The 27973-nt window shown below is 39.9% G+C and overlaps 1 protein-coding gene across 1 annotated transcript; it reads left to right on the forward strand.

Annotated features, from left to right (window-relative positions):
• The first annotated feature begins 11995 nt into the window (after positions 1-11995).
• On the forward strand, positions 11996-27065 carry LOC145418596 (uncharacterized protein F21D5.5-like). Its single transcript, XM_080286963.1, has 11 exons — positions 11996-12128; positions 15390-15520; positions 17545-17880; positions 18634-18802; positions 19613-19761; positions 20574-20739; positions 22164-22273; positions 23134-23277; positions 23687-23830; positions 26317-26378; positions 26726-27065. Exons 1-11 carry the CDS (start codon positions 11996-11998, stop codon positions 26847-26849), a joined length of 1668 nt encoding a protein of 555 aa, XP_080143089.1. The 3' UTR covers positions 26850-27065.
• Positions 27066-27973: the final 908 nt, after the last annotated feature.

Here is a 27973-nt window from a genome sequence, read left to right on the forward strand (position 1 = left end):
AACATTACAAGTCTTAAAGCAGTGGTAGCATAGTGGTATCCTAGATGGGGAGGTGGTACAGTGGATGTCACTAGTGTGAGATGCTGGCCAAGAGAGGATGTATACACTGTACCAGTAGACTAGTAGCCTTTTATATAGAGCCTAAGGTATCCCAGTAGTGTTTGGATGTAGATAATGCATACAGGGAGATCCTAGCTTATGCCCTCTAATGGTTCTGTTTGAGAAAGCTACAGAAGTTGAATAGTACATCAAAAATGCTAAACAGTGCTAGAGATTTTTTTTTTTTTTTTTAATGCAAGTAAGAAGGAACCAAAGGTTAGAGGCTAAAAAGACAACTCTACAGCCTTGTTTGGATACAATATATCAGATTTATACTGAACAGTCTTATGTAAATAGAATAAATACTGTATATGTGATCAGACATCCATATGTAAAACTGATATTGCATAAATTAGGTGTACATACGTTGAGAATCCTCGCACCTGATGACAGAAAAATATATTTAATGTAAGTTTGCTAAAGGTACTTGTGATAGAAAGACAGTTTTATTTTAGATTTATTCTAGAGCGATGTATACTTGTTTGTTTTTATTTATATAAGTTACGATTTGAATTATTATTATTTTATGTGCTGCGTATTTGAATTTCACTTATTCTGGTACACAATATGGTGGATGTGATGCTGTTGTGTAAAGTAAGAAATATCTCAAACTCCTGTTTAATAATATTTGAGAGGGAAAGAGAGAGACCTGTACCATTAATTTAATTTCTGAACTCTTCATGTGAATCAAATACTGTAATCTGATTTATGGCAGGATTAATGACCAGTTGATCTTTGGAACTTTATTATCACTGGCATAGGATGCTTTCAGACAACTTTTCCTTACCGATTGCTCTGCGTGTTACACCTCTATATTCTTTTTTATGTTGCTTATATACCTTATTTTTAATGCGCCATTGTACCTTGCATAAAAAGTATACAAAGGAATAGGCACTGACAAGGAGCCAACGTGTGGTGGTGCCGTGCACGCTGGTTGAAGCAGCTGTGGCATCCACCTGGAACCCCAAAAATCAAAATTAAAGTTGTAATTAAGGAAGCTTCAAAAATTATATAAAATAAAGTAGTCCATAGACCTCCCCTCATATTTCCCTGCATCTTGCCCTGAGAAGGACTCTGGCTACACCCTGGTGAGGCACTGTTTACCAGAGGCGGGTGTTTGTACTGTACTGTACTTGTAGGGCAAACCATAGAGACAACTCTTGCCTGTGGTTGACGGGTCTGCTTGGCCAGACAGACTGGGGTTAAGCATCAACAACAGCAACTACAAAGGAATATTAAGATGTCATATACCAAAATAATCAGGTAAGGAAGAGGGGTTTGGGAGCCTAGTGAAGCAAAGGGAGTACTGGACCTGGTGTACCGTACTGTACTGATATTTGGAATTCTGGTGTGTAGTACAGGTGTATAAAAACTTGGTTCACAAAGTATGTGTTGATAGTGGTAATTATATATATATTGTACTGTACTTTAATACTGTATCTTGTGTGTACTTATGGAGGACCTTAATGTGAAGCAGCTTGAGATAAGTCTCATGTGATATCTGTAGTTAATATACAGAACATCCTTGTTATAAGTCCCTCTTTTTTTTTTAATGTTAAATCCACAGGTGATGACAAAATTATCCTAGTATTACTTCCATTCCAATGATTTATTATTTATTAACCTGTACCGTGCTAGCAGCGTCGATCTACGTCCCCTTCAAAAACGCTCGTGATGTTGATCTACGTCCTGCAGTGTTGAGAAGTCATTGCAAGCAACCTAAGTAAAATGGAAGATAATAACTTATCTGGCTAACTTCAGACATTATCCGCTACACTTATAACACTGATTTAGGAGCATTGGAGGCGAGTGAGTCTTCACAAGCTCACAGCCGCACTGCTGTGTCAGTAACCTCGAAGATTTTAGATGTCGAGTGGCACCAACCTGACTTGATTTCACCCTACTTTCTGTCGTTGGTGATTAATTTATTAGTGCCAGGGATCCTTTATTGATGTATTAAGCCCATTCAGCCAGAAAAAAAATCCAAAGTTAGTTCACAAGCTCACAGCCTCTTTGCTCTCTCAGTAACCTTGAAGATTTCAGGGGTCGAGTGGCACCAACCTGACTTGATTAAGCTAACTATCTGGCTTTAGTGATTACTTTTATCAGTGCCAGGGATCTTAGATTGATGTATTAAGCCCATTTAGCCAGGGAAAAAAATCTAAAATTGGCCACCATAGAGGGGTGTCTTTTTTTTTTTTTTGCCCAGCACGGTATGGGTCACTTTATTATTGCTGTCTTAAGATGATGTTATCCAGCTCCAGAGAGGCATTTAAAATATGAGGGGTTAGACATGGCCTTAATTAACCCTGTCACCATTAGAGTTTCATTTTGATTCATTATGAAGGTTCCAACATGCTTGCATGTGTTGGCCTCGGTTACCTGATGGTGCTGTCAGTGCAGCTTGGTCTCTGGCAACCTCCCTGTTCAGTCCCTCATCTCTGAGGTCACACTCAATGACCTCGTCGCAGGTCTTTTTAAGTTTGCCTCTTGCAACGCTACCCCTGGCACTTACAGTTCTCCCCTGCCACACTGTATATCGTTTAAATACTGTATCAACATAATTGCCTAAGTAACTTAAAAATAGGGTACTGAGTCCCAGTGAGCAGAATAAACCACCAAGGAAGAGGTATTTAAAAAATATCTGTATCTAAACTGTAATTTATATGGAACAAACATTGGTGTATATTTTTTTAAACACATGCCAGACTTATAATAAGGACTGACTGTAGAATCCTCTGGCCTTAATCACACACACACATAGATGCCTTATAGCTGTGAAATTGTTTCGTCTTTCACCAGAGTTTGTATTACTTAAAGCCTGTGTACGAGTATATCTTGTTTCACGTGCCCCTATTGAATTATGTACACTTGCTTCAAAAAGTCTGGAAAAAAATCCGTGGTTTTCACGGTGAGTGTTGTTCTTAATCGTCATCATCATCCAGACTTCTTTTTTCCCACCTAAGGCAATTATTTCAGAATAGAATTGTGACCGCCTGGGAACACCAGATGCTGTTGGCATCCCTATGTGTCAAGTGGGGTTGGTGGAGGATTAGTGCCCCTCCCTGTAAAACAATTAACTCTAAGCCGTTGGCCACCCTGTTTGGGATACATGGCGTCTGGCAATGAATGAATGAATGGAAGATATTGTATTTCATATGTTATATAAAATTTTTATTCTGTATGCTGATGTGGGAAAAGCAACATACATGACATGTCACTGAAGGTTATTATTTTCCAGTACTCCATCTACCATTTCAAAATATTCAAAGGGAAATTTTTGAGATACTTTATGGAGCAAGTGTACCAGATGATATGTTAGTATTATAGTATAATTGGGAACTTGATTGTAAAATTTCACCCTTGGAGATTGTGTTAAAGGGAAATATTGTGGCTTAGCAAAAAATTAATGGTCTGCCTTAACTCTTGTAGTATGTGATTGGTGTAAAACTTTTGCCACATTCTTCTTCTTAGTATTATATTGTTAGGGCATTAATAGTACTTTTATGCAGTACATATTTTACATGTACAGTAAAACCTTGATATAACGAACTTCAGTAGACCGGAATTCGTTTTTATCAGAATCGAGGAGCTACCGGACTAAATTCTTATATCTGTCGGAAAAAGTCTGATACAGCCAGAGGCAGTCCAGACTGCCTGACCACTTCAGCTGAGTTCACCACAATAAGGTAAATAAAAGACATATTTGTAAGTGTGCAGTACAGTATTATTGTATATATCATACCATTTGATTATTATCGTGAATGTATAGTACAGTACAGTACTGCGGTGGTAGTGAAAAACCGTTGGTGAGATCCGAACTAAGGTCTGATATATAGGAAAAAGTCCAGGTTAGCAGAGAGAAGTCCTGATATCACTTTCATTGGAATTTCACATTTTTCAGAATGGCTTTGGCCCCAATTAGTCGGTTATAGTGAGGTTTTACTGTATATCACGTGCAAACTAAAGGAGTATAGTATTCAAGGTTTGTATGCAGTGAACAATTACCTTATGTCTGTTTATTTAACTCTTTCATTGTTCTAAAGGGATGCCTTCATGTGGTGACACCGATATAACCAGGTGGCTGAATTACTTGGGTTTATGAGGATCCATCAGCTACTTCCCTTTCCCCCAGAAGGAGGGTGAAGGACTGAAGGAGTAGGGGAACTTAAGTCTGCAGTCCACCAGCTTCACATTTCAGATAGTCTTGAGTCCATAACAGAAACCACAGTTATGTCTTTCTGTTTTTATTATTTTTCTTGTTATCTACATATGGTTTTATTCGGCTTAGGAGTTTCCTGTTGATAATGAGGAAAATGAAGCCTGCAAATAATCCCTCCAGTTCAGAAAGTAGATCCTAAGCTGAATAAAACTGAAGAAAACAAGAATGAAAAAAAAGGATCATTAGAGTCATTGATCAGTCTGTTGTATGCAGGTAGAGTAGATAATGTACACTTGCAGAAAATAATATCCTTGTTATAGTCATAGAATTTTGAAATGCTTATATAATATTTTGTTAAGTTTCTTGAGCACTGAAAATGGCATAACTGCATGTGGAGAGTCATTCACCTGTATCTTGTTATTTATTGGAAAGATGTTCATATTTTTAGTGGAAACAGGTAATGATGATGATAATGGGAGTAATGATGATGATAATGAGAGTAATGATATTTGAAGTGGGTAAGTATTTGCATCCATGGCTGTACTGCAGATTTTTGTAGTGGAGAATTCTGTTACCTATTACCTCATTTGATAGTGGAAAATAACATACTTTAACTCTTGTAGAAAATACTGCTATTGACGAAGATAAGATACTGCTAATTCAATACATGCCAGTGCCTTAGACCAAACATTTATCTGGTATATATTACGGTATGTATAGAGCTGGGATATGGTAATGGAAATGTGGTTGTATAATTCTTGTGATGCATGCTAGGATGGTAATAAAACTCTTAGGATAGAACACAGTACTCTTTGTGCTGTGGTTCATTTCCAAGAGGTGGCCTGAGGTATTTCTCTCGTGTAAATGCAGCTGAGGGTAAAGGTTGGTCTCCTACCCTTATATGTTGTGGATATATAGTAGTCTAGCCTCGGAGGTCTCAATGGCAGTGATGGTGGATGTCAGGTCCCTGCCCTAATTATATGGTGTATGATGATGTCAGGTCCCAGCTCTAATTGTAGGAAGTACGGTAGGTGGGGGTGCTCACCATCCACTCATTTGATGTAGTGCTGCGCTCAGTTGGCTGCCCTTTCCTCTCATCCTTCCTTCTTTCCTTCCTTGCTCTCATGTCGTTCTTTCCTTCATTCTTTCCTCTCCCTTCTGTTTGCGGGTAACTCTACACTGAGTGACAAGCCAAATGGTTTCCTGTACACCTGGGAATCATTTACTATGCTGGGTGATAACCATATAACCAAACTATGGCTCCTGGTGGTTTAGTGGGTAATTAAAGGGTTCCAACCGGTTTTAGCCGGTGTCAGTTGATATCCAAGGGATGGTTGGAGTTTATTGCTCACGTTATGCCACTCAGGGATGAGTGAGGCTGGTCACTTTTGTCTTAAATTATTTTTTTGAATTTGTTTTTCATATGTTATTAAAAAAAAAATGTCAGGACCAACTTGCCTAGCCCCGGGCTCCTACGCTCCTCAAGGTGCAACACAGGATTAGATGATGTATGTATAAAGTATATTATAACTTAGCCTTGATTCTTTGAGTTAGGTGATGGGTTAAAGAAAAATAAATAAATAAATGGATGTCCAGCATGAGTTGCCAAATACTGCATATTCTTTGTCTAACTGTTGGCCAAGTACAACAAAAGTTAGCCCAGTTAGGTGAAGGTATTAGAGTACCTGTATCATAAATTGGTTGGTCTAGATAAATACTAAATGTATGTGTGTGTGTAAGTATAGTGTTTTTGTGGAGCTGTTGTGTTTACTGTCAGTTTTAAGTGGCTTATAATGTAGTCCTTAGTGTATAAGTTCCATAGGTTGAAGAATTTGACTATCCTAATGTTGTGACAGGATGGAGAATGAGACTCTGACTAGAAGAGTGTATTTGGGTGAGATGGAGGGATGGTGGGTAGGGGGAGGCCAAGGATGAATGGTGGGATGGGATGGAGAGATATATGAGAGAGAAGGGTGTGAGTTGGAGGGAGGGCAGCCTGATGGTAAGAGACAGGGTGTCAGAGGTGATTTGTTTGTGGCCACCCCTTACAGAATTAAGGCATCTGGCTGTAGATAGAGAGAACTTCATAAGCCTGGTATGTCTTCTTTATTTTTGCCTGTGGGCAATTTTATTCAGCTTAGGATAGAATTTTTGAACTGGAGGCGTTAGATATAGCCTTAGTGAATCCCATCCCTATGAGAAGCCTTTCTGAAAATGATTGAAATAATTTGACCAAAGCAACAGTAAGCTTAAAGACACATTACCCAGATTCAAGAAGTTAATACAAAGTGCACTTAACTTACCAGTTGTTATGGTGTAGTTATTTAATGATTGGCTTAGAAAGTAAGGGATGTAGTGCTATCATTCAGAATTAATCTTGGTATTGTTTGTGGCCACCTGTTACAGGATTAAGGTGGAATTACCACACACACACTTAAACATGTGGAGGAGCGTTGGTTCTATACAGTTTTAAGGAATGTAGGAGTTTCTGTGTTGTACATTGGCATCCAAGACAGAATGATTGTATTATACTGTAGAAAGTAGAGCTGTAAAAAGATACTGGGATATGGAGTTGCTGATGGGTGCACTGGTTGCTGTTCAGCTGATGATTAAACTATACACCATACACTCCCAATTTGTGAGGCTAAGGCTGCATCCATGCCAAATGCTTGCTGGTGCTGGTGGTTGCAAGTGGGAGTTGTGCATCACTGTAATCCATAAAGTTCGTGGTAGTTGTTCCCTAGGCAGTCTGGCCCAACAGCCCCGGCCATGAAGTTCGTAATCACATTTGCCTGTGTCTGATAGAGCAACCTTCTTGTGTTATGGTGATGCAAACCTTCCAGCCACACCTGCAAGCATTTGGTGTGGACATGGCCCAGGGCATTGTTGCATTTTCAAGGACTTATTCATGTAACATTGTGTGACTGGTTGCCCGTCCTGTTATCTGTCAGTGGCCCTTGAGTGGGTCTGAACATGTGACATCATAGCTGCTGGTGTATTATTTAACTTACTAGACTGCTGTAGCTGAACAGTTATGAAAATAATGCCAGTGTCCATCCAATTCTATAACCATTATCTGTCTGTGCAAAGTGAATGAGGTTACCAAATCAATACAGTATTTATCAGTTGTATGTATATTTGTCTAGTGAAGCTATTTTATGAACGGTTTTGGGGTGTTGTTAACCATTTTAGAACAGTGATGTATTTTTCAGTTTTTAGCTCCAGATTTATTTTTGTGCTACACAGGAACCTCTCGTAGTAAAGGCATCCATGGAGTTAGTTTTTAATGCCTTCACTGTGAATGTCTCCCAGGTTGAATAAAAGTGTCCAGTGGTAGCAGGAATAAATCTGAAATCATCACTGTCAAGAGTATGCAATTTTCAAAAAGAGATGGCTAAAAGAGAACTCTTCTGGGGGTGAAGGCCACTGGGACTGCCAGGCATAATGAGGGGAGGGGTGTAGTGCCACCTTGGCCAATGGTTTGACTGTCACTGATTGCTTCACTGAAAGGAGTTAACATATTAAGGTATTGTAGCACATCACTGAAAGGAGTTAACACAGTAAGGTATTGTATCACTTCACTGAAAGGAGTTAACACTAAAAGGTATTGTATATTTGTAAGTGCATTACAGTAGTTAACTAATGTAACTTCAAAAAGACATTTCATGTATTTATGATTGTGATAAGTGTTGGCCATTGTGTGTTTGGTTAAACCCTTCACTATGATGATTTTAGTCTCGCTGCCACCAGAACACAATGGTGATGCCTTGAAGAATTGGCACATTTCACCAAACATGCTGTTAATAGTTCACACACTTTCTTTCTTTCTCTCTGGATCTACCTCACTTGTCTTTGTATATAGGATATAAAGGTTGGAAGGATGAATGGTACCACCAGGCAATGTTATTCCGTTTAGGAGACACTTTTCAAACTGTTGACGCTAGAGATCGTCTTCATTAACCTGTTTGCTACAAATGGTGGTGCTGATGAGGAGCCCAAACATGATGGCACTGTGTACTTTGAGTGGAGGGAAGCAGCTGCAGCATCTACATCGGAGTCAGTCTTCCTCATACAGGTATATCGCTGCTTCTTGCCATAGGGAAGGACCCTGTTCAACCCTGGTGAGAGACTGTCTACCACAAGGGGGCACCGGATCCCTACATGGTGTATGTACTGTACTGTACCTGTAGGACAGCCCTATGGAGGCAGTTGCTTACCTGTGGTTAATGGGTCTGCTTGGCCAGGCAGACATGGGTTAAGCAGCACCAGCAATAAGAGTGAAAGGTATCCCTTAAGCTCAGTAGGATTGTCAAGAGGTAATTGTGATTAAGTAGACTGATGTCATCATACTGAAGGGCTTAATGGTTTGAAGCACAAATTCCTTATGTTGTATGTATATTTTATGTTTAACATTAATTGCTTTTTGTTGTGCATGGAAACACTGTACTGTATATGTGTTATATTAGAGTCATTTAATTTGTAAAAGGACACTTGTTGTGAAGCTTTTTTTTTTTTTTTTTTAATTCTTAGTACCACCAGACCATTGTTTTTCAGTTTAAAAAGGACTTCCATAACTTCCATACTCCTGCCTGACAGAAAATTGCTACCTCGCCATATTGAACACTGATCTGTTATACGAGTTGGCTAGCAAAATATGTTGCTTGCTATGCACACATGATAAGGAAATGATGCATGGATGTAGTATCATTTTATTCTGTTATTAAATAATTAGTAACTGGCTAAAAGGGATTGCAAATATGCCAGATATGATCATATTAAGTATAGCAGTGAAGGGATTGGATTAAAAAAAAAAAAGTATGTTAAGAATGAAGGAAACAGAGACTCCACTGATTGGAAGGGGTCAGTAAATAAAGATAAAATCACACAAGGAAATGATATCAGAGTGGACAGTAATTTTCCATGGACTTTGTGACATCACTTTATATTATGACTGCCAACTGAATTTTAGCTGAGAAAATGATTGGCAGGAGCTTATGAAGTGTATTAATTAGTGGTATATGACCCTACCCTTGGGTGGGAAAGGAGGTCCCGATGATGATGGTATTTACAGGGTATTTTAGTTTTGATAACATTACATTCCAAGCTGTTATGCACAAAGTGTAAGTCCTTGTTTTTTTTTTATTTGAAAGTTCAAGTACAGTAATTAGAAATATGTATTTGATATTCCTGACACAGATTATGTCACCTTTATTATTTATTTTCTGCTTTAAGTCCATAGTGTATTACAGAAAGATTGTGTATTGAGGTTACATTGTTGTTTGTAAAGCTTGTTTTTTCTTTCTTTCTTTTTTTTAATGCATGGAAGAAAGACTCAGAGGCTAGAAGCTGGCATGATTGTTCCATCCAAGAAAAAATAAAAGCAAATAATGAGCTTGTTAAATTTACCTCCATTTACACACCAGTAGGGTACTTGCAGTGTTTGATATAAATGAACGAAAAAATTCAAAGAGCCACAAGAGATGGTTCAGGATAAATTATTGAAACTATTCGTAGAGTCTCGGTGCATAGAATTCATCAAACGTGGCTAATCTTGCCATAATACTGTATGTTATGATGTCACTTTGTAGCCAGTTGGGCATCAGCTGCTAAGAAGGGAGATCATTAGTTTGGACTTTGTATGCCTCATTTTTTTTAGTGTGTGTGTGTGTGTGTGTGTACAGTTAAGCCATGTTCTGTCATAATTTGAACTTGAAAATGTTTTTTCTGTTGCATGTCATCATGGGGAAAGCTCCAAAACTTGCAAGTACCCCCCCCCCCTTTTTTTTTTTTTTTTTTTTTTTTTTTTTTTTTTTTTGAACAGAGGAAGTAAAAAAAAAATGACTAAAGGAGTTTTCTGTGTATATAAAGTGGAAAATGTTTTGAAGTGTGAAATATTGGAATGCACCTCTGACTTATAATGTATTTTTTATCTTTTAAAAGCTTTCCAATAGGCATATATTTTAGTGATAAAGAGAAGGTGACTAGAAGTACGTATGTGAGTGAGGTGGAGGTTGAGGGGGCTGTGGAGACCAAGGATGAGATGGAAGGATGGAATGGCAAGATGTATGAGAGAGGGGAAGGGGGAGACCAAGGATGAGAAGAGGGATGGAGTGGAAAGATATACTCTATTTGTATGAGAGAGGGGTGTGTGAATTAGAGGGAGTGACATGGAGGCACTTTGTGGCCACCCCTTATGGGATTAAAGCATCTGGCAATATGTTGATAGATTGCCTAGATAGATTACTGTATTTTGCTGATATACACACAGGATTAGATGATGTATGTATGCATATGTATGCCTATTATATACTCTGTTCCTATTTACTTTACACTGTTTGCATACGTATTTTGTTGTATATTCTGCAGATTTTGTATGCTGTTTCAAAATAATTACTTATGGCTCAAATACCCCCACAAATACCATATATGCAATAAATTTGATAGAAGTGATATTGTTCCTCGAAACTTTTCTTCTTCCTTGTCTTCTTGGAGTGAATCTTGTGTCTGGCATTGATCATTACTGTATTTCAGTCCTAGTTCATACTTAAAGTGTGGTGAGGTAGGACCTAGAAATAAAGAGAATGCTCAAGTGGAGACAATCATCATCATCATTATTATCAAAATTTTGTCATTCTAACCTAAGAGATGAGGTAGGACATGAAAGAGAAAGGAAGCATGCAAGTAGGACATTGTCAAACGTAATTTCCAATTAAATTGGCTACATAGACATTCACACAACATAAATCATCATCATCCCAACTGGAATTCCCTGAGGGTTTCAGAAAAGCTGAAGTGGGAGAACTATCACTGTCATCCCAATCAGATATTTTTGTGGAGGAAGAATCCAGGTACTCCGGAAAGAAAAAGCAGAAACAAACATTCTTGCCTCAGTCTAACCATTTTAATGTGGTGATTCCTAGTAGGGGTTAATGATAAGATCCTTAATGGGATTTGTAGACTTGCTTTTATTGAGCATCTGTGGTCATGCAGCAAGAGAAAGAATGATCCATACCCCCTGATGCCGTAAGGGGAGGCCATTGTCATTTACGGGCACTACCCCACCGCCAACCTTCATGTTATCATCTATGGGTTGGTTATGGTTACCACCCAGCGTTGTAAATGGTTTGCTGGCTTGCACGAAACCATTTGGCATGTCATGCAATGTAAAGCCACCTGAAAAGGAAAGAGGAATAATAAAAAGTGACAGGAAAGAATGGAGAAATAGAAGAGAGGAGGGCAGACACAAAAAGGATGATAAAAGTGAAGGTAGAAGTAGGCAGCACTGCACCACATCAGGTGAGTGGATGATGGTCGCCACCATCTACCACCAAAAGAAGAATAATGCAGGAGGTAAAAAATGAGAACGGCAATCGTCTTCAGGGGAAAAAGGAGATAAGTTTGATGAAACAGAAAAGGGCAAATTTATCGCACATCCCCAGCTTCCGTTTTACTACTGATAAAAGCCTTTTTTCTGGTACCTAATCGGCAAAGCAGTTATGAATATCCTCTTTATTTAAAAAAAAAAAAAAAAAAATCCTTCGACTACCAATCAGTATTCGGCCCCCAGTCATTTTATTCGCATTTTCTGTATCAGATCCCTGGTTAACTAAAATTTATCCAACAAACTTATTTGTGAGTATTTGTATTGATGATGTGATATTTCACAAACCTTGGAATAGTGTAATAATGATGATCTAAAACATGTTCCTGAACCAAACCTTCCAATGTTCAGCCATGGCGTCGAAATGTTACCTCGAGTGCCTTTCTCAGGAACATCCTCCCATTTTTCTTCCCCATGGGGAAAATTACATCATTGGAAGGTGTACGGGATCTCAGTTTGCGTCAAAGCGGTGCTCAAGAAAGCAAGGTAAGAAACCAATAGGATAATACAAGACCCAAGTAACCAGTACGGTATCTTCACAGTCAAGCGAGACGAGGGAGTGTGATATATTATTTATCAGTATAAGTTATTGCAGGTTATGACATGCTGTGGCCCTACACGATATATAAGTAGAGTTGTTAATACTTCAGAACTTTGTCGTTGCTGCAGGTGTCAGTGTTTAATAGTGCCATACTGACTCATCTCAGGTGAAGGTGAGTTTTGCTCAAAGATTGTTGCTCTGTATGCATCACTGATATTTGTAATGGCAGACTTGCTAAAACTTACTTGAATCTTGTTTAAGTTATAGGTTAAACTGCTATGTTAGGTTAAATTGCTAGGTTAGGTTAGGTTAAATTGCTAGGTTAGGGTTAGGTTAGGTTAAATTGCTAGGTTAGGGTAGGTTAGGTTAAATTGCTAGGTTAGGTTAGGTTAGGTTAAATTGCTAGGTTAGGTTAGGCTAGGTTAGGTTAAATTGCTAGGTTAGGGTAAGTTAAATTGCTAGGTTAGGATTGCTAGGTCAAGGTTAGGTTAAAATGTAAAGTTAGGAGGAGGTACTAAAAGGTGACTGGAACGTATTTTGGAAGTGACCACCATTACACTCGGGACAGTTGATAAAGCGGAAGGAGCATGACTAAAAACGATTGTGAAGGAACTTTAATGTGAAAAGTTCGTTTACCATCCCAAAAATGGTCAGAAAAATATAATACTCTCAGGAAGGAGAACTGATTTGGTACGGTACTTCTGCTGCTTAAAAGTAAAGTGTATGGTTGGTGGAGGATTAGTGCCCCTCCCTATAAAACAATCAACTCAAAGCCCTTGGCCACCCCGTTTGGGATACATGGCGTCTGGCAATGAATGAATGAATGAATGTATGTTTACGAGACTCCAAGTTCATTTCTTTGTAACAAGGCAACTTACATGAAGATTTTTTCCCAAGTCACAGTCATAGCTAAAAGGCAGCTCCATATCTGAGCAGAACATAGTTTATCAATCTGTAAGTAATTTGTTCTTCCTATTTCTCCCATCTTTCCTGTCACTTCTTATTGCTTTTCTTTCCATTACAGGTGGCTTTACATTGAATGACAAGCCAAATGGTTTCCTGTAAGCCAAGAAACCATTTACAAAGCTGGGTGGTAACCATTTAACCAAACCATACATGCTCCCTACGTGTCAACAAGTGGGTTGGTGGAGGGTTAGTGCCCCTCCCTGTAAAACAAATGCCTCAGAGTCAAATGGCCACCCCTTACGGGATTATGGCGTCTGGCAATAGATAGATAGATAGAAGTAATTTGTGTTTTAACCACCTCATTACAGTGAGTAGTTTTTAAAAGATTTTCTGTAGCTACCTGTACTGTTATTTTTTTCAGTGTTGTAGCTAGTGAAAGGTGTAATGTGTTATAATGATGTAATTTAGACACAGAAGTCCTTCAGTACTTTCCTTCAAGATAATCTCAGGCTTTTGGAGGGTAGCCGAGTATTTAGCATTGGTAGTTACTTGGTACTGTACTGAGTTGTGGTATTATTTGACGAGTGTCCATCCACTCTTTGTGGGTTGGGTACATAAGGTTCATGAGTTGTATTGATGATTTCACCCATTGAATCCCACTGATAGCTTTTGTACCTATACCTTCTTTACTCTGACTTGGCCTAAAATTGCAGTCTGTCATTATTGAATACAGTACTACTTTAAGTACTACTTAAGAGATTAGCAGGTCATGGGAAGGTGCTATGAAAAGGATATAGAACCATAGCATTGTTGTATTCTGTCACAGAAGTATGTGGAAGTGCAAAAAGATGAAAATCTAGGTCAGGGTAAGGTAAAATAGCCATGCTGTAGTGTGTTATGATGGTGCCTTACAATTCTGTTCAACTTTGGAAAGGGACCCCATTCTAAAGGGGTTTGTTAAGGCTGTATCCAGGGTTATTTGTTTTTTATTTAAAAAAATATATTTATATATTTGATTTTTCTGTTTATTATATACCAGTAGCTAATATTTCATGTCCTGTCTATCCACTGATGGTTCAGGCTGAAAGCCACTGCCCAGAATCCAGATACATACCTGTTCAAGTCCTGTCTGTACACTACTGGTTAAGGTTGAGTTGCCAGTGGTAATCAAGACAGCATATTCCAAAGCTGATTATATTACCACACAGAAAAATGTTAAGCTGATGTTATTATGACATGGCCTTAAGTGACCAAGCACAGCCTACCTACTGTAGTCTTATGGCTTGGGTTTTTGATGGCTCATTGTTTCAGATTTACAAATAATTTCAGTACTTAGTTACAGCGTTGGGTCTGGTTAGTACTTGGATGGGTGACCGCCTGGGAACACCAGATGCTGTTGGCATCCCTACGTGTCAAGTGGGGTTGGTGGAGGATTAGTGCCCCTCCCTGTAAAACAATTAACTCTAAGCCCTTGGTCACCCCGTCTGGGATACATGGCGTCTGGCAATGAATGAAAAAAAATGAACTTAGTTACACAAATGTAAAAATATTTTTTCTGTCATACAATGTACCCGGTAGCAATTTCTAATGGCACTATTCTCCAGAATCTGCTAACTTAACACTTCAGTATCTGGATAAATGAATGCCAACACAGAGTTATAGACAACTTTTATAAACCAGCAGATTTTATTTTTGTTAACTTTTAGATTTAAAAAAAAATATATATGTATTTTTAGTAAAAATATCAATGATTTAATCATATGATTAAATTAATTTGATTTAATCAATGCCAACCCTGGCTGTATCTAACACCTTTAGTTTAAAATGCCCATCCTGAGTAACCTAAAATCACCAGAATGAAAAACACTAAGAAAAAAAAAAAAAAAAAGGTCCCTGTGTTGTATTGGTTATGATTCCATCACTCCCTCTCTGCATGTTACAGTAGCTGTTGTTTGTGTACTGGTATACTGTACCTGTACCGTATCTTTCTGCATAGCTGTACTTGGTAACATCTGTTCACGATAACAAGGCGTAAAATAACCACCTCTCCATCCTGAAGACTGAGGCGTAGCAATAGATTAACACTAGAAAATAATTCTGGTTATGAAGAGGTTCTGTGAAATGGATGTAGAGCTGTTGTATTGTCTTATTCAACCAATGAGCTGTGGGAAATAAGTTGCAAAAGGATGAAAATTGCCTAGTTAAAATGAATGAACTGTAGTTACTAAATTATTTTGTATAGCTTGTCAGTAGGCAATACTGGATGTATTTGCATAAGGACAGTGTCTTTCCTTTTACAGTTGAGGTGTTTGCCAACTATACAACGTATAGTGTTACCCTGCACCGGAAAGGACAAAACGAAACTGCAGTAAATGATACAGTTGTCCCATACCTCAGTACAGTGCGACTGAAGCACAACGATGTACTTGAGGTGAGTATGGAGTTTGTTATTAGTCATTGATTTTGGTATGATGAAGGTTTTGCTAGCTATGGTACTTCACTCTGACGACATATTGATTTTTTTCTTTTTTTTTTATACAGTGCATGTTGCCATAATCATCATACTAAGGCAGGAAACTCAGCCACAAATAAATACAATCAGAGTTAAAGTTGAGATTCACACGCAGGTGCAGAGTTTATTACGCGTAAGTGTAACGAGCCAGTCCCAGCTGCCCTTGGCCCAGGGCTTGCCTTACAGCCCATTCAGAGAAAACACACAAGAAAACATACAAAAACAAAGAACACATCCCTTTACTTAGGTTAACACAAACTCTTCCAAGCAATAGTTCTCCATTTAATGTTGATCAGGACACTCAGTTGAATGTAAGATACTGTAAACAAAAACACAGAAATGCATCCACTTCCTACCAAGTCAGCCCACAATGTTGCAGCATTGCCCTCCATGCACTGCAGGTGTCACAACCCACGTCTCCCTCACCCACAGGCTATTCCTTCCCATAGCAACTTCACAGCTCCCCTTTGAACACACTGAAGCACCACCTGTGGCCTACCCGTCAGGGTTCCACCACACTTACGTCAGTGTGATATGGTCCCGCGACATCTTGCTTTATCCGGTTAAGTGGCAGCGTTCCTTAGTGTCCACTACACCAGTTTGGTGTAGCTGTAGGCTCACTGGACTCAGCTTCACCCAGGTAACTCCTGGAGGCACAAGATGCCTGGAAGTCTGTTTCGAGCCTTCAGCGGTAAAAATCCCCAGAGTCAAGGAGACGCCTCAGCATAGCCACAGCTGCCGGTCCAAAATCTTCTTCGCCACTCCCACAAATTCGTGCCAACACAGCCTCATGACGGTTCTACCACCACATATCATGAACACCCACCTGTATAGCACCCCTTACATCCTTCCCTGTATACAGCACCACCAACAGAGGCACATACCTGCTAATGTTAGGCAGAGTCACCCACTGCACAACATTGAGCCACACATGTTCAGATGCTGTTTACATTTCTCTCCCACCAGTAGGCAACACCATGAGGCATACCATACCAGCCTGTGGGCTCCCACAGCATGCTCAGTTCAAATCTTCACAGCATGATAAAGATTTGCTAGCCTCTTCACTCTGGTGACATAATATTTTTGGTTTTATGCAGTGTATGCCACCATAATCATCATACTAAGGCAGGAAACTCAGCCACAAATAAATACAAGCAGAGTTCAAGTTGAGATTCACACATTGGTGCAGATCTTCTTACACAAATGAAACCTTTTTTTCCCCCCCATGAGTTTCCAGCAGCTCTTGGGAAGTAATTAGATGGTTTTGGCTCTTGGTTTAGCTTCCAGTACACAGAAAACATCAGTTGAACACCCACAAAAAAAATTTGCATTACCCCCAGGTGCCATGAACGAAAGTGAAACCATTTGGTACTGGTAGTAGTTCAGAATCCTTAATCCCTGTGTCATACTGTATCACGCCACAAGGGTAATGAATATATATTTTTTGTTGGGTGTATGATGACCACCTTGAATAGAGGGATTCACTAAGAGGAAGTGTGGCCTTATTGCTTTGATTTGATTTGGTTGGCCTCTCTGGATGCTACCTTGCCATATCTGTATAGTTTAGTTGGGAATAAGGGTTGCGATGATTGTGATGATGATTTGTGGGCATTTGCTTTCTCTCATTCTGGAATTTTCCTTGCCCAATCCTTTTAGGTAGGAATAAGGATTGGGATGATGACCACAGTGATTTGTAGCTAATTGCCTTCTTGTCATATATTTAGTTGGGGAGAAGGTTTGTGATGATGATGATGATGATGATGATATGTACCTCGTTGTCTTTGCGTTATCCTTTAGGTGGGAATAAGAGTTGGGATTAGGTCAGTGTTGATGATGATGATGATATTTGTACCTTATTGTCTTTGCATTGTCCTTTAGGAGGGATTAAGAGTTGTGATTATGTCAGTGATGATGATTTGTGGCAAACTTCTCATTATGTACAGGTACTTCGAGGAGAGAATCCCCACCGACTTATATTTGAACCACCACCACCTCCTGAAGAGCCTGTCAGAGATAGTCCTTCCCCTGCTGAAACGAGTCATCCCACATCAGACTCTGAAATGTCCAGGAAGAAGACCAGCGGTGGAAAGGAGCATAAGAAACTAACAACCACAGAAGAGGTTCAAGGCAGCAGAGGAAAGAGACAGACTGTTATTGAAGAGGCAGGATCTAGCATTGCAAAGAGACCTTTTGCAATGCCCTCCGAAGGTGTAGATGGCTGGGAGGAATATGATGATAAATTACTGATTTGCCACAAGGATATGGAGGGTTCTGCTAAGGTATTATACTGAGGGGGTAGTTTATGCTGTATTTTTTAAATATGCCTTTGATTCTTCAAAGAAAATAAATGCCTTCTGGGTGCAGTGTACTACTAATTTGATGTTAAGGCTTAAAAGATTTGAAACATCGCAGATTGTGGTTTGGTTGATAAAAACATCCAGTGCTTGCTATTCACTATGTTCCTTTAGCTGCTGGTATAATCATTATCTTTGATGGATATCTTCCTTGGTTGGAATACCGTGAAAGAGATGTCATAACAGAATTGCCTCCAAGTTCGTATCATTCATACCTGTCTCATTTTTTAACAGCAGTATTACATTTTACGGGTTATTGTTCATTGTGGTTGAAGAATTAAGAGGAAGGTTGTGATTGGAATGTACTGTATTGTCTTTGTGATGAGGGGTAGATTGAGATGGTTTAGGCATATCGAGAGGATGGAAGATGACAGTTGAGGATGGAAAGTGAGAAGTGTGAATGTTGAGGGTAGGGTTGCAACAGGCAGACCAAAAGAGACCTGGGATGGGGTCACAGAATGTGACCTCAGGCATAAGGGACTGAGTAGGGAGGCTGTCAGAGATTGAGCTGCATGGAGAGCTGCCATTAGGCAAGCAAGGCTAACATTTGTAAGCATGCTGGAGCCTTTGTAAACAATTTGACGATATGATACTGTAATTGTATTGTGGTGTTGGGTACATCAGTGCAGTATATTTATTGATTTCTAAGTGTATTCATGTAATATTTTATGTTTTCAGATAGCAAGTTATGATGTTGATGGGACATTGATTACAACTAAGTCTGGGAAAGTGTTTGGTGAGAACTACTATGATTGGAAAATTATCTTCAGTGAAGTTCCTGGCAAGCTTAAACAGCTGCATAAAGATGGATACAAAATAGTTATTTTTTCAAATCAAGCTGGAATAGGTGAGTGCTTGCCTATACAGAATAAATTTGCTGTTATGACACTGCACCTGTTGTTGATAGTTCTCCTGTTTTCATACTTCATCTTGCTTTGTGTCTGTCTCTTACTGGCAGGTTCTTACAGGCTTTCTGCCCCCTTACTCACCCTACCCTGTGGTGGTGAAGAAGGTGTGGAGGATGATGGTGATGTTTCAGAATCCTTTCATATCACATCTTTAGTCAGGAAAATGAGTTAGGATAATAATGGTGATGGCCATGTGGAGAGGATGGAGGGTGAAAGACTGACGAAGAGAGTGTATGTGAGTGAGGTGGAGGGGGGAAGAGGGAGGGGGAGGCCGAGGATGAGATGGAGGGATGGGGTGGAGAGGTATATGAGAGAGGGGGGTGAGTTGGGAGCAGGGCAGTGAAATGGCGGGGGACAGGGCGACTTGGAGGCGATTTGTTTGTGGCCACCCCAAATGGGATTGAGGCGTCTGGCAATAGATAGATAGACAGATGATGATTATGATGATGACAGTGATGATGATATGGGGTGTGTGCAGGTGGTGGTTTGATGTATGAAAGTGGAGTCATGAGTCTGGGAACTTGAATGATTGTTTTTATTTTAGAGAGCATAATAGTTCTCCCACTTTTATTGTTTCACTCTTGCTGATCAATCCTCTCTCACCCTGTCTTTAAATGCAAAAATTTGGATCAGAATGTTGTTGATACTGATAGGCAAGTGATGATTTTGCTTTCATATGAGAGTACTGTATTAATTTTGAGTTGTATATTAAGTTTTTTTTTTCCCCTTTTTTTTCTTTTTTTTTTCAGCAACAGGGAGGCACACCAAAGAGGGCATACAAAAAAAGTTTGATAATGTGATAAGGAAGTTAGGTGTGCCAATTCAGGTGTTTATATCCACTGGTAAAGGTGATTATAGAAAGCCTGCCCTTGGAATGTGGAACTTCCTGAAAGAAAAGGTGAGTTTGAATGATCAGGTGTATGGTTATTGTTGGAATGTTTTTATCTTACGGAACGGAGTCACCCCCTACAACTCAAATACAAAGGCGTAGTGCTATGGAATTTGACGTTCCTTACATACTGTATGTGGTTGGAATAGGTCTTCATGGTTGGTAGTCAAACCACCTCTCTGGTCTGACTACACTTGGTCATCAGCTGTGCACTAGAAGTCTATGTCAAGTGAAAACAAACCAGTTATTTTTTTATTTGTTTCATTTGTGCTTAAAATTGTTTCATTATTACAGTAAGTAGCTGCTGATATCCAGTCATTTAAAGTTGCTGTTGATTTATTGAAAAGTTGTTTTAAAGTCATTATATCTTTAAATTTGTATTGGTAGTAAGTTATGAACAACAATCGTCTTGATTGAATTATAATCACACTGCAGTAATTACAGATTTTTATACTGCACTGCGCAGTGACATATACAGTATTGTAGTTTAACTTATTTGTGCTTCCCCCATAGGCTTTATTCAGCTTAGGAAAACATCTCTTAGTGAAGAAGTTAGTGAAGGCAATGTGATAATCAGGAGGTGGTGACAGGAATGAAAGATTAAAAGACTGCTAGATTCAGAGTTATTCCCACTTTCATGAGATGATTTTATGCAGCCAAGATTAAACTTTTTGAACTAATGGGATACATACGGACCTCCTTAACCATTTTTTATCCATGGGTCTCTCCTGTATTGAATAGTTTATGGTAGGAAGAAAAAACTTTTAAATTAGATCATTATTTTGAAGTAGTTAATGTGTAAAAATTCTTTGTTTTCCCAGGCAAATGGAGGAGTTGCTATAGACATGGAGGAAAGCTTTTATGTTGGTGATGCAGCTGGTAGACCTGCCGAGGGCAAGAAGAAGAAGAAAGATTTTTCAAATTCAGATAGGCTGTTTGCCCTCAACATCGGCATCAAGTTCTTTACACCTGAGGAACACTTCTTGGGTAAGTTTATTGAATTTCTATACTCTGTTCACTTCAACTAGGCTTAAAGCTGCCATCCCTCCATTGTGTATACTGAGTTGTGTGAAGAGGTTAGCAATAAAATAAGGTGCTATACTTATTTCACCTTAACTTGGTTCAGATTTTTGTACTTTTGCAGCCAGTGTGATGTCAGTCAATAGCAGAATTAGGCAATACAGGGAGTCCCCGATAAGCGAAAGGGTAAGGTACCTTGAAAATCTTTCGTATATCAATTTTTCGTATATTGAAGCATTTTTCCCCATAAGAAACTTAAGAAAATGAGGAGATGCATTCCACGAGCCCCCCCAAAACTGCCAACTAACAACTCTATTATGTACTAGGTTGGTTGTAAGCTCTTTAATCTGTAACCTGCCCTAGATCTCCATGGCATGTTCTTGAATAAGCATAAGAGAGAGAGGAATCCTCTTCTGCTGACAGTCCTCCATCCATGTTAGCAGCAGCTGTTCCACTTTCTCCATCCTGCTGCTTCATGTCCATGTGGCCTGGCAAGCAGCAGTTGTGCTTGAAAAAGAGGTTGCCACTTTCTCGTAAATCTCTCTTCTTCGTACCCGTACCAACAGTGGACACAGGTAACTGTATGGCACGCCTGATCTCACTCACGCCTTGGCCCTCCTTGTGCCCCTTTATATTTTCAAGCTTGCGCTCCAGCGTCAGGGTCTGATGTTTCTTGTTCTTGAGAGGCTCCACAGATGATGATGAAGGTGAAGGAGGCATGGGTGGGATGGTGCAAGATGCAAAAGCTTCTTGGAGTACAGAAGGCATGCACTACACAGCCAGGGAGCGGGAACTGACTGGGACGAAGCGGAGGTAGTTGCTTGCCTCGCCATACACAATAGTGGCACTGTGATTGGTCGTGCGTCATTTTTGAAACATTTTCTCGTAGCGCTTTTTGCACCATCGAAGCAGACACCTTTCGTATAGGGGAATTAATCCTATATTTTCCACTTTCATACCTTCAAATTTTCGTATACTGGGGCTTTGTATATCGTGGACTCCCTATACTGTTGCTTGTCCGTCTTTACATAGCAGTTCTTCAGACTAGCATCACTTTCTAGTATTAATAGTTTATTCCAACACTGATTTCATGATAGAGGGATGGCAATTTTTGGCCATATTAGAGTAAAAGAGTATATTCATAAAGTTGCCACCTTTCCATCTTCAGCATTAAGCTATAGCAAGAGAAGAACACTAGAATATAGTGGTGGTAGTCATGAAAAAGTCCATTGAAAGTACATTGAGTTTTTTATTCATTTATAATTTTAAGCAAAGTCCAGCAGTGGTTGGGAAGTATTTAGCGGGTTTTGTCATCTGATTTAGCATCCATCCATAGAAAACACCATCCATACTGTGGCTACTTGTTACAGTTTTGTTACCTCCTATTACAGGGCACAAAACACAGCCTTTTGAAATGCCTGAGTTTGACCCCAGGAAGGTGGATGATTCACTCCCACTGTTTGATCCCCCCTCCACCAAAGTGCCAAAGCATAAACAAGAGGTGAGTAATAAGGATGTGGCCTGTTGAGAGAGAGAGAGAGAATTGGTTATGGTAGTCATGTGTACTCAATGCCAGCCAACATTTCCTTAGAGTCACATCCTCTCAGCCATCCTCCGGGACACAGAGAGGATCAGTGTGATATTTACAAATAAAGAACATGCAGTTCAGAAAATGAGGTGTATCAGTTATACCATCAAGGGAAGGAGACTGGATATATAGCCTTAAATGCTCTGGACTTTGACAGCATAGCTTTGGCCTCCTGGACTTTGAAGGGGGATAATGTAAGGTGTGATAGTAACAAGTCTGAAGAATAAGAAACACACACACACACACACACACACACACACACACACACACACACACACACACACACACACACACACACACACACACACACACACACACACACACACACACACACACACACACACACACACACACACACACACACACACACACACACACACACACACACACACACACACACACACACACACACACACACACACACACACACACACACACACACACACACACACACACACACACACACACACACACACACACACACACACACACACACACACACACACACACACACACACACACACACACACACACACACACACACACACACACACACACACACACACACACACACACACACACACACACACACACACACACACACACACACACACACACACACACACACACACACACACACACACACACACACACACACACACACACACACACACACACACACACACACACACACACACACACACACACACACACACACACACAGAAAATTGTAATCAAGTTTTTAAACTGAAAATCTTGTACATATCTGACAGGTGGTGATAATGGTGGGTTATCCCGGTTCCGGCAAGAGTTTTGTGGCCACAACACACATGGCTGGTCTGGGTTACATTCAGGCCAACCGAGACACTGTCGGTTCCTGGCAGAAATGTGTTGAGATTATGCAGAAGGGTTTGAAGGTAAGGCAGGCATAGTATTGATATTTAGTTCAAATAAAGTGTGACTTCAGTGATAAGGGACTATATAGGGAGACTGCCAGTGATAAGCAGCGTGGAGAGTTGCCATTGGGTGACCAAGGATGATGCATACAAGCATGTGTGAGTGTTTATAAACAAAACGATACGATACTGGTAGTCACTCCAGTAGTAGTAATGTGTGCATGAACAGTCTCTTACCAGGATTTATTCCAGGGGCATGAATGGTGAGTGAATGAGTGTCTGGCTTATTTCATTGGTCATGCTGTTGACTAGGTCTCCCACGGCTGTGATTTTATCCATTTCTTGCCTTCTTGACCCTGCCTCACCCCACCTGTTAGTGAGATAAAGAGTGGATGATGGTGATGATGATAACGACAACTGCCTTTGGCAGGATGGACGCAGTGTTGTTATCGACAACACCAACCCTGATTCAGAGTCCCGGAAGAGGTACATTGATGCTGCCAAGAGGCTGGGAGTGCCAGTGAGGTGCTTCCTCTTCAACGCCACCAAAGATCATTGTCGACATAATAACAAGGTGAGGAATTCAGTTGGACAAACTTTTGGTTAGTTTCTCATGTCTTAATTTTACTTTATTATATTTTTTCCTCTGGCTTGCTGGATCTTACCTCATTCCATCCATAGGTGGGAAAGGAGGTCTGCATGATGGTGGTGGTGATGATACAAGGCCACTAAATTGTCATTGTGTTGTCTCCTTTTATGGTTGTTTTTATTAAGTCCCAGTAAATCAGAGGTAAATTGCCTGTCAGAGTTCCGCCATGACTTTGCTAGTAATCCCAGATGTACAGTGCCAGTCATAGGGAATCAGGTGTGTGAAATGATGAGTGTAGAGAGAGAAGGTGGCCCAGTGTGGTGTACTGGTGAATGAAGAGAGATTTTAATTAGTGAATAAGTTTTAAATACAGTATTCAAGTATATGTATTAAGTATTTAAGTATAAGCAGCCTGAAAAAACCCTGGGACAAAGTCATGGTGTAACCTCAGGATAGAGGACTGAATAGGGATTGAGTGGCATGGAGAGCCACCAAGAGGTGACCAAGGCTGACAGATGGAAGAATGTTGGAGCCTTTGTAAATGAAACTAAATGATTTATGAAGTGGAAAATAGAGTGGTACAGGAAAGAAAGAGGATGGTGCGATGAAGACCTTGATGCTAAACAGGCTTGAGTATGGAAGGTTATAGTGGGAGAGTTGTTACCCTAGACACTTCTGCAGTGTGAACCCAGTGGACAGCAGGCTTATCTCGTTCCGTGCCATGTCCCTATGTATACACAGACATACGAATAGTGTGAAAATTTCCGAGTCCGTATATATGTGGACTAACTCACAGTACTCTAAATTGCCGAGTCTGTATTAATACACATTTTTTTGCACATTCGTGTGAAATTGTTTGAGTCTGCCCTTAGTGTGTGACAGAAAATGGGATGATGGACACCCCTACCCCCCTCATGCCTTATGCTATATGATACTGTATTAAAAAAAAAATTAATGTGAAAATACATAAAATTAGCACATAACCACAAGTCCCATCTTTGTAGTTTTGACTATGGCCGCATTAAATACACTGGGTTGCATTTCCATGCTACAGGTACTTTATGCATCCACACACTCCACCGCAAAATGGACTGTCTATCACTTCAGCCACTGATGGTATCTGAAAATAGCCATCTGATACAAATCTGTGTCACCCTGCACTGCCAAAGATATTATGCATACTCGTGACTTCCAGTTGAAGTTGCAGAACTTCCAAATGATGAACTAACTGAGTGATGCATAAATAGTTTATATAAAGAAAGTAATGTAAGTAAATGCGTTGCCATCCTTCTTTTCTTCCATCCTCTTCTGTCTTTCTTTCCTTCATTCTTTCCTTGTCCTTTTGCCTACAGATGATTTACACTCCCTTTTCTCTCTTTCCTTCATTCTTTCCTCTTCCTTCTGCCTGAGGGTGACTCTACACTGAATGACAAGCCAAATGGCATCCTGTACACCAGGAAACCGTTTACTATGCTGGGCGGTAACCTCATAACCAAATTTTGGCACCTGGTGGTTTAGTGGGCAGTTACAGCTCTCCAATTGGATTGAGCCGGTGAAGGTCTACATCCAAGGGGTGGTTGGGGTTTATTGCCCACTTAATGCCACTCAGGGATGAGTGAGGCTGGTCACTCTTATCTTCAATGTCAGGACCAACTTGCCTAGCCCTGGGCTTGTATGCTCCTCATGGGGCAATGTAGGATTGAATGATGGATGGATGGTAATTAAATAGAGGTATATCATGAAATCAAGTAATGTAAGGAAACTAACGTAAGAAATGTGTGATTTACAGTAACTGGTGTGACTGTGTGCAGCATGTGTGTTTATAGTGCCTTATACCAGTATATGTAATGCTATAAAAGAAGGTAATATGAAAATATGTAAAATTATCACAGAACTCCAACATCCCATCATCATAGTTTTGACTGGGGCCGCATTACGTAAACCAGGTGGCGTTTTCGTACTACAAATACGACCACCCACTCCACACCAGATTGGATTATCTATCCACGTCAGCTGCTGGCGGAATCTGAAAGTAGCCATCTGATGCAAATGTGGGTGTGCTGGACCAAAACACCTGTTTTCAGGCAGAAATCAGCCAAGGTGAGCATTTTTACTATCACTAGGCTTATTTTGACCACTTGTCAGGTCTAATCATGGAAAAAACGAAAACTGAAAATGGCCGGCATTCTACAGTAGGCCGCTTTGCGTCCCACATCCTCGGTGCTGGAGACCAAAAAGCTCTGGCATGGAATGGGTAAGGTTACCTTCCTCCAGCAGTCCTCCATCCTCCTTTTGGGGGGTAAAGAGAGGTGAGGGATGTTTGAATAACTAGGCAATTGACCCAGCCAGTTATATCAGTGCCACCACATGAAGTTCCCCCTCTTCCCTCCCAAAAAAAAAGATGATCGTGGTGGTGATGATGAATAATGTTTGATATACTACACCAATGTATATTATTTGATTTTTTCCAGTTCCGTGAGTTCTCCGGGGCAGATCACACTAAAGTCAATGATATGATCTACAATATGTACAAGTAAGTACAGTAATGTCAAAGCACTTTATGCATGGAAATTTATCATTAGTGAGAACTAGTAGCATTTCCAAGTCAATTTATATTGTTTAAAATATTGCTTACTGAAATATGGAAGAGGTTAATGAAGGCTGTACATTTAGTGGTAGTAGCACTGTAGCAGTAGTAATAGTAGTAGTAGTATAATATTAGTAGTAGTGTCTGGACACATTGTGCTTAAAGCCTGGAGGTCATAGGCAGAAAGAACCGTACTAGAAGCAAGAGTAAACTAAATACTGAGTCACTCAGACATAAGGGGCTAACATTCGCCAGTGATTGATATTCGACACTGATAATCTGTTATTTTTCAGGTCCAAGTATCAGGAGCCGACCCTCCAGGAAGGTTTCGATGACATTGTGAAAGTGAATTTTGTGCCGAAGTTTAGGACAAAGAAAGATGAGAAATTATACAAGATGTTTTTATTGGAAAAATAACTACATCCTTAATCAGCTGGCTAAATTTCCCCCAAAGAATTGGACTTTAAGTTTTAATGGAGGACCAGATATTATGTTAATACAGTATACACTAAGTCCCCTTTACATCCATAGTTGGTTGGTTAGCAGAGGAATACTGTTATAATAGAACTGTTATAGAATTACAGCCTTTTCAACATTTTTCAGGCTTTGACAGAACTTTACCAGTATATTTATCTATCTATAGCCGGATGCCTTAATCCTGTCAGGGTTGGCCATGAGGAAATTGTCTCCACATTGCCATGTCCTATCATTTTTTGCTGCTTCCCCTCCAACTCACAACCCCCTTTCATAGATGTCACTTCTCCATCTCTCCATCCCTCCATCTTGTCCTTGGTCTCCCCTTCCCCCTCACTCACATACACTCTTCTAGTCGGTCTCATTATCCACCCACTCCACATGGCCAAACTATCTCCTAGCATTTCTCTTAATGGCTTTAGTTATATCCACAGCAACACCACAATTCTCCCTGACTTCCATACTTGCCTGTCTTTCTCTCGATGCAACACATTCTTGTCTCAAAATAACTCATTTTGATTTATGCCAGTCTTCAAGTATAATAAAACTTAATGCCAGAAATACATAATGATTGATTTGAGTTGCTTCCCCCCCCCTCCCCCCTGGCATTAGTATCGCACCAGCAGATATTTAGTCAAGGGCCCCACCACTGGCAAAGAGTTAACTATTTAAATCTGCGGGTGACAGTATTGCCCATTGTTTATGAGGTGGAGGGATGGAGTTGAGAGGTATATGAGGGAGGGGGTAGTGATTTGGGGGAGGGCAGTCAAATGGTGGGTGACAGAGCAACTTGAAGGCGTTTTGTCTGCGGCCACCCTTTGCGGGATTAGGGCATTGAGCTATAGATAGATAGATTATAACCTAGATCTGATGCATTTGTGATGTTTGAGGTAACAGTTCCTTACATAAGAAAGGCAGTAGTATTGCAACAGTATTAGGCCTAATACTTAGGCCGTATAAAGAAAAAAACGTTAAAGATTGAAATATAAAGATTGACCTTGGAATAGTGGATTAAGGAGGCTTAGTGCATATGTACAGGGCAATTAGAAAAATACAGTATTAACTTT

Source organism: Coenobita brevimanus, chromosome 115 (assembly GCF_032717465.1).
Source record: "Coenobita brevimanus isolate Jiangsu-jjx chromosome 115, ASM3271746v2, whole genome shotgun sequence".
Taxonomy (NCBI): domain Eukaryota; kingdom Metazoa; phylum Arthropoda; class Malacostraca; order Decapoda; family Coenobitidae; genus Coenobita; species Coenobita brevimanus.

Excerpts from the sequence above, each read along its gene's own strand:
- LOC145418596 (XM_080286963.1), top strand. The coding sequence starts at position 11,996 with ATGGCGTCGAAATGTTACCTCGAGTGCCTTTCTCAGGAACATCCTCCC. Across the intron at positions 19,762-20,573 it reads GGAACTTCCTGAAAGAAAAG|GCAAATGGAGGAGTTGCTAT; the intron begins GTGAGTTTGAAT and ends TTGTTTTCCCAG. Across the intron at positions 23,278-23,686 it reads TTATGCAGAAGGGTTTGAAG|GATGGACGCAGTGTTGTTAT; the intron begins GTAAGGCAGGCA and ends TGCCTTTGGCAG.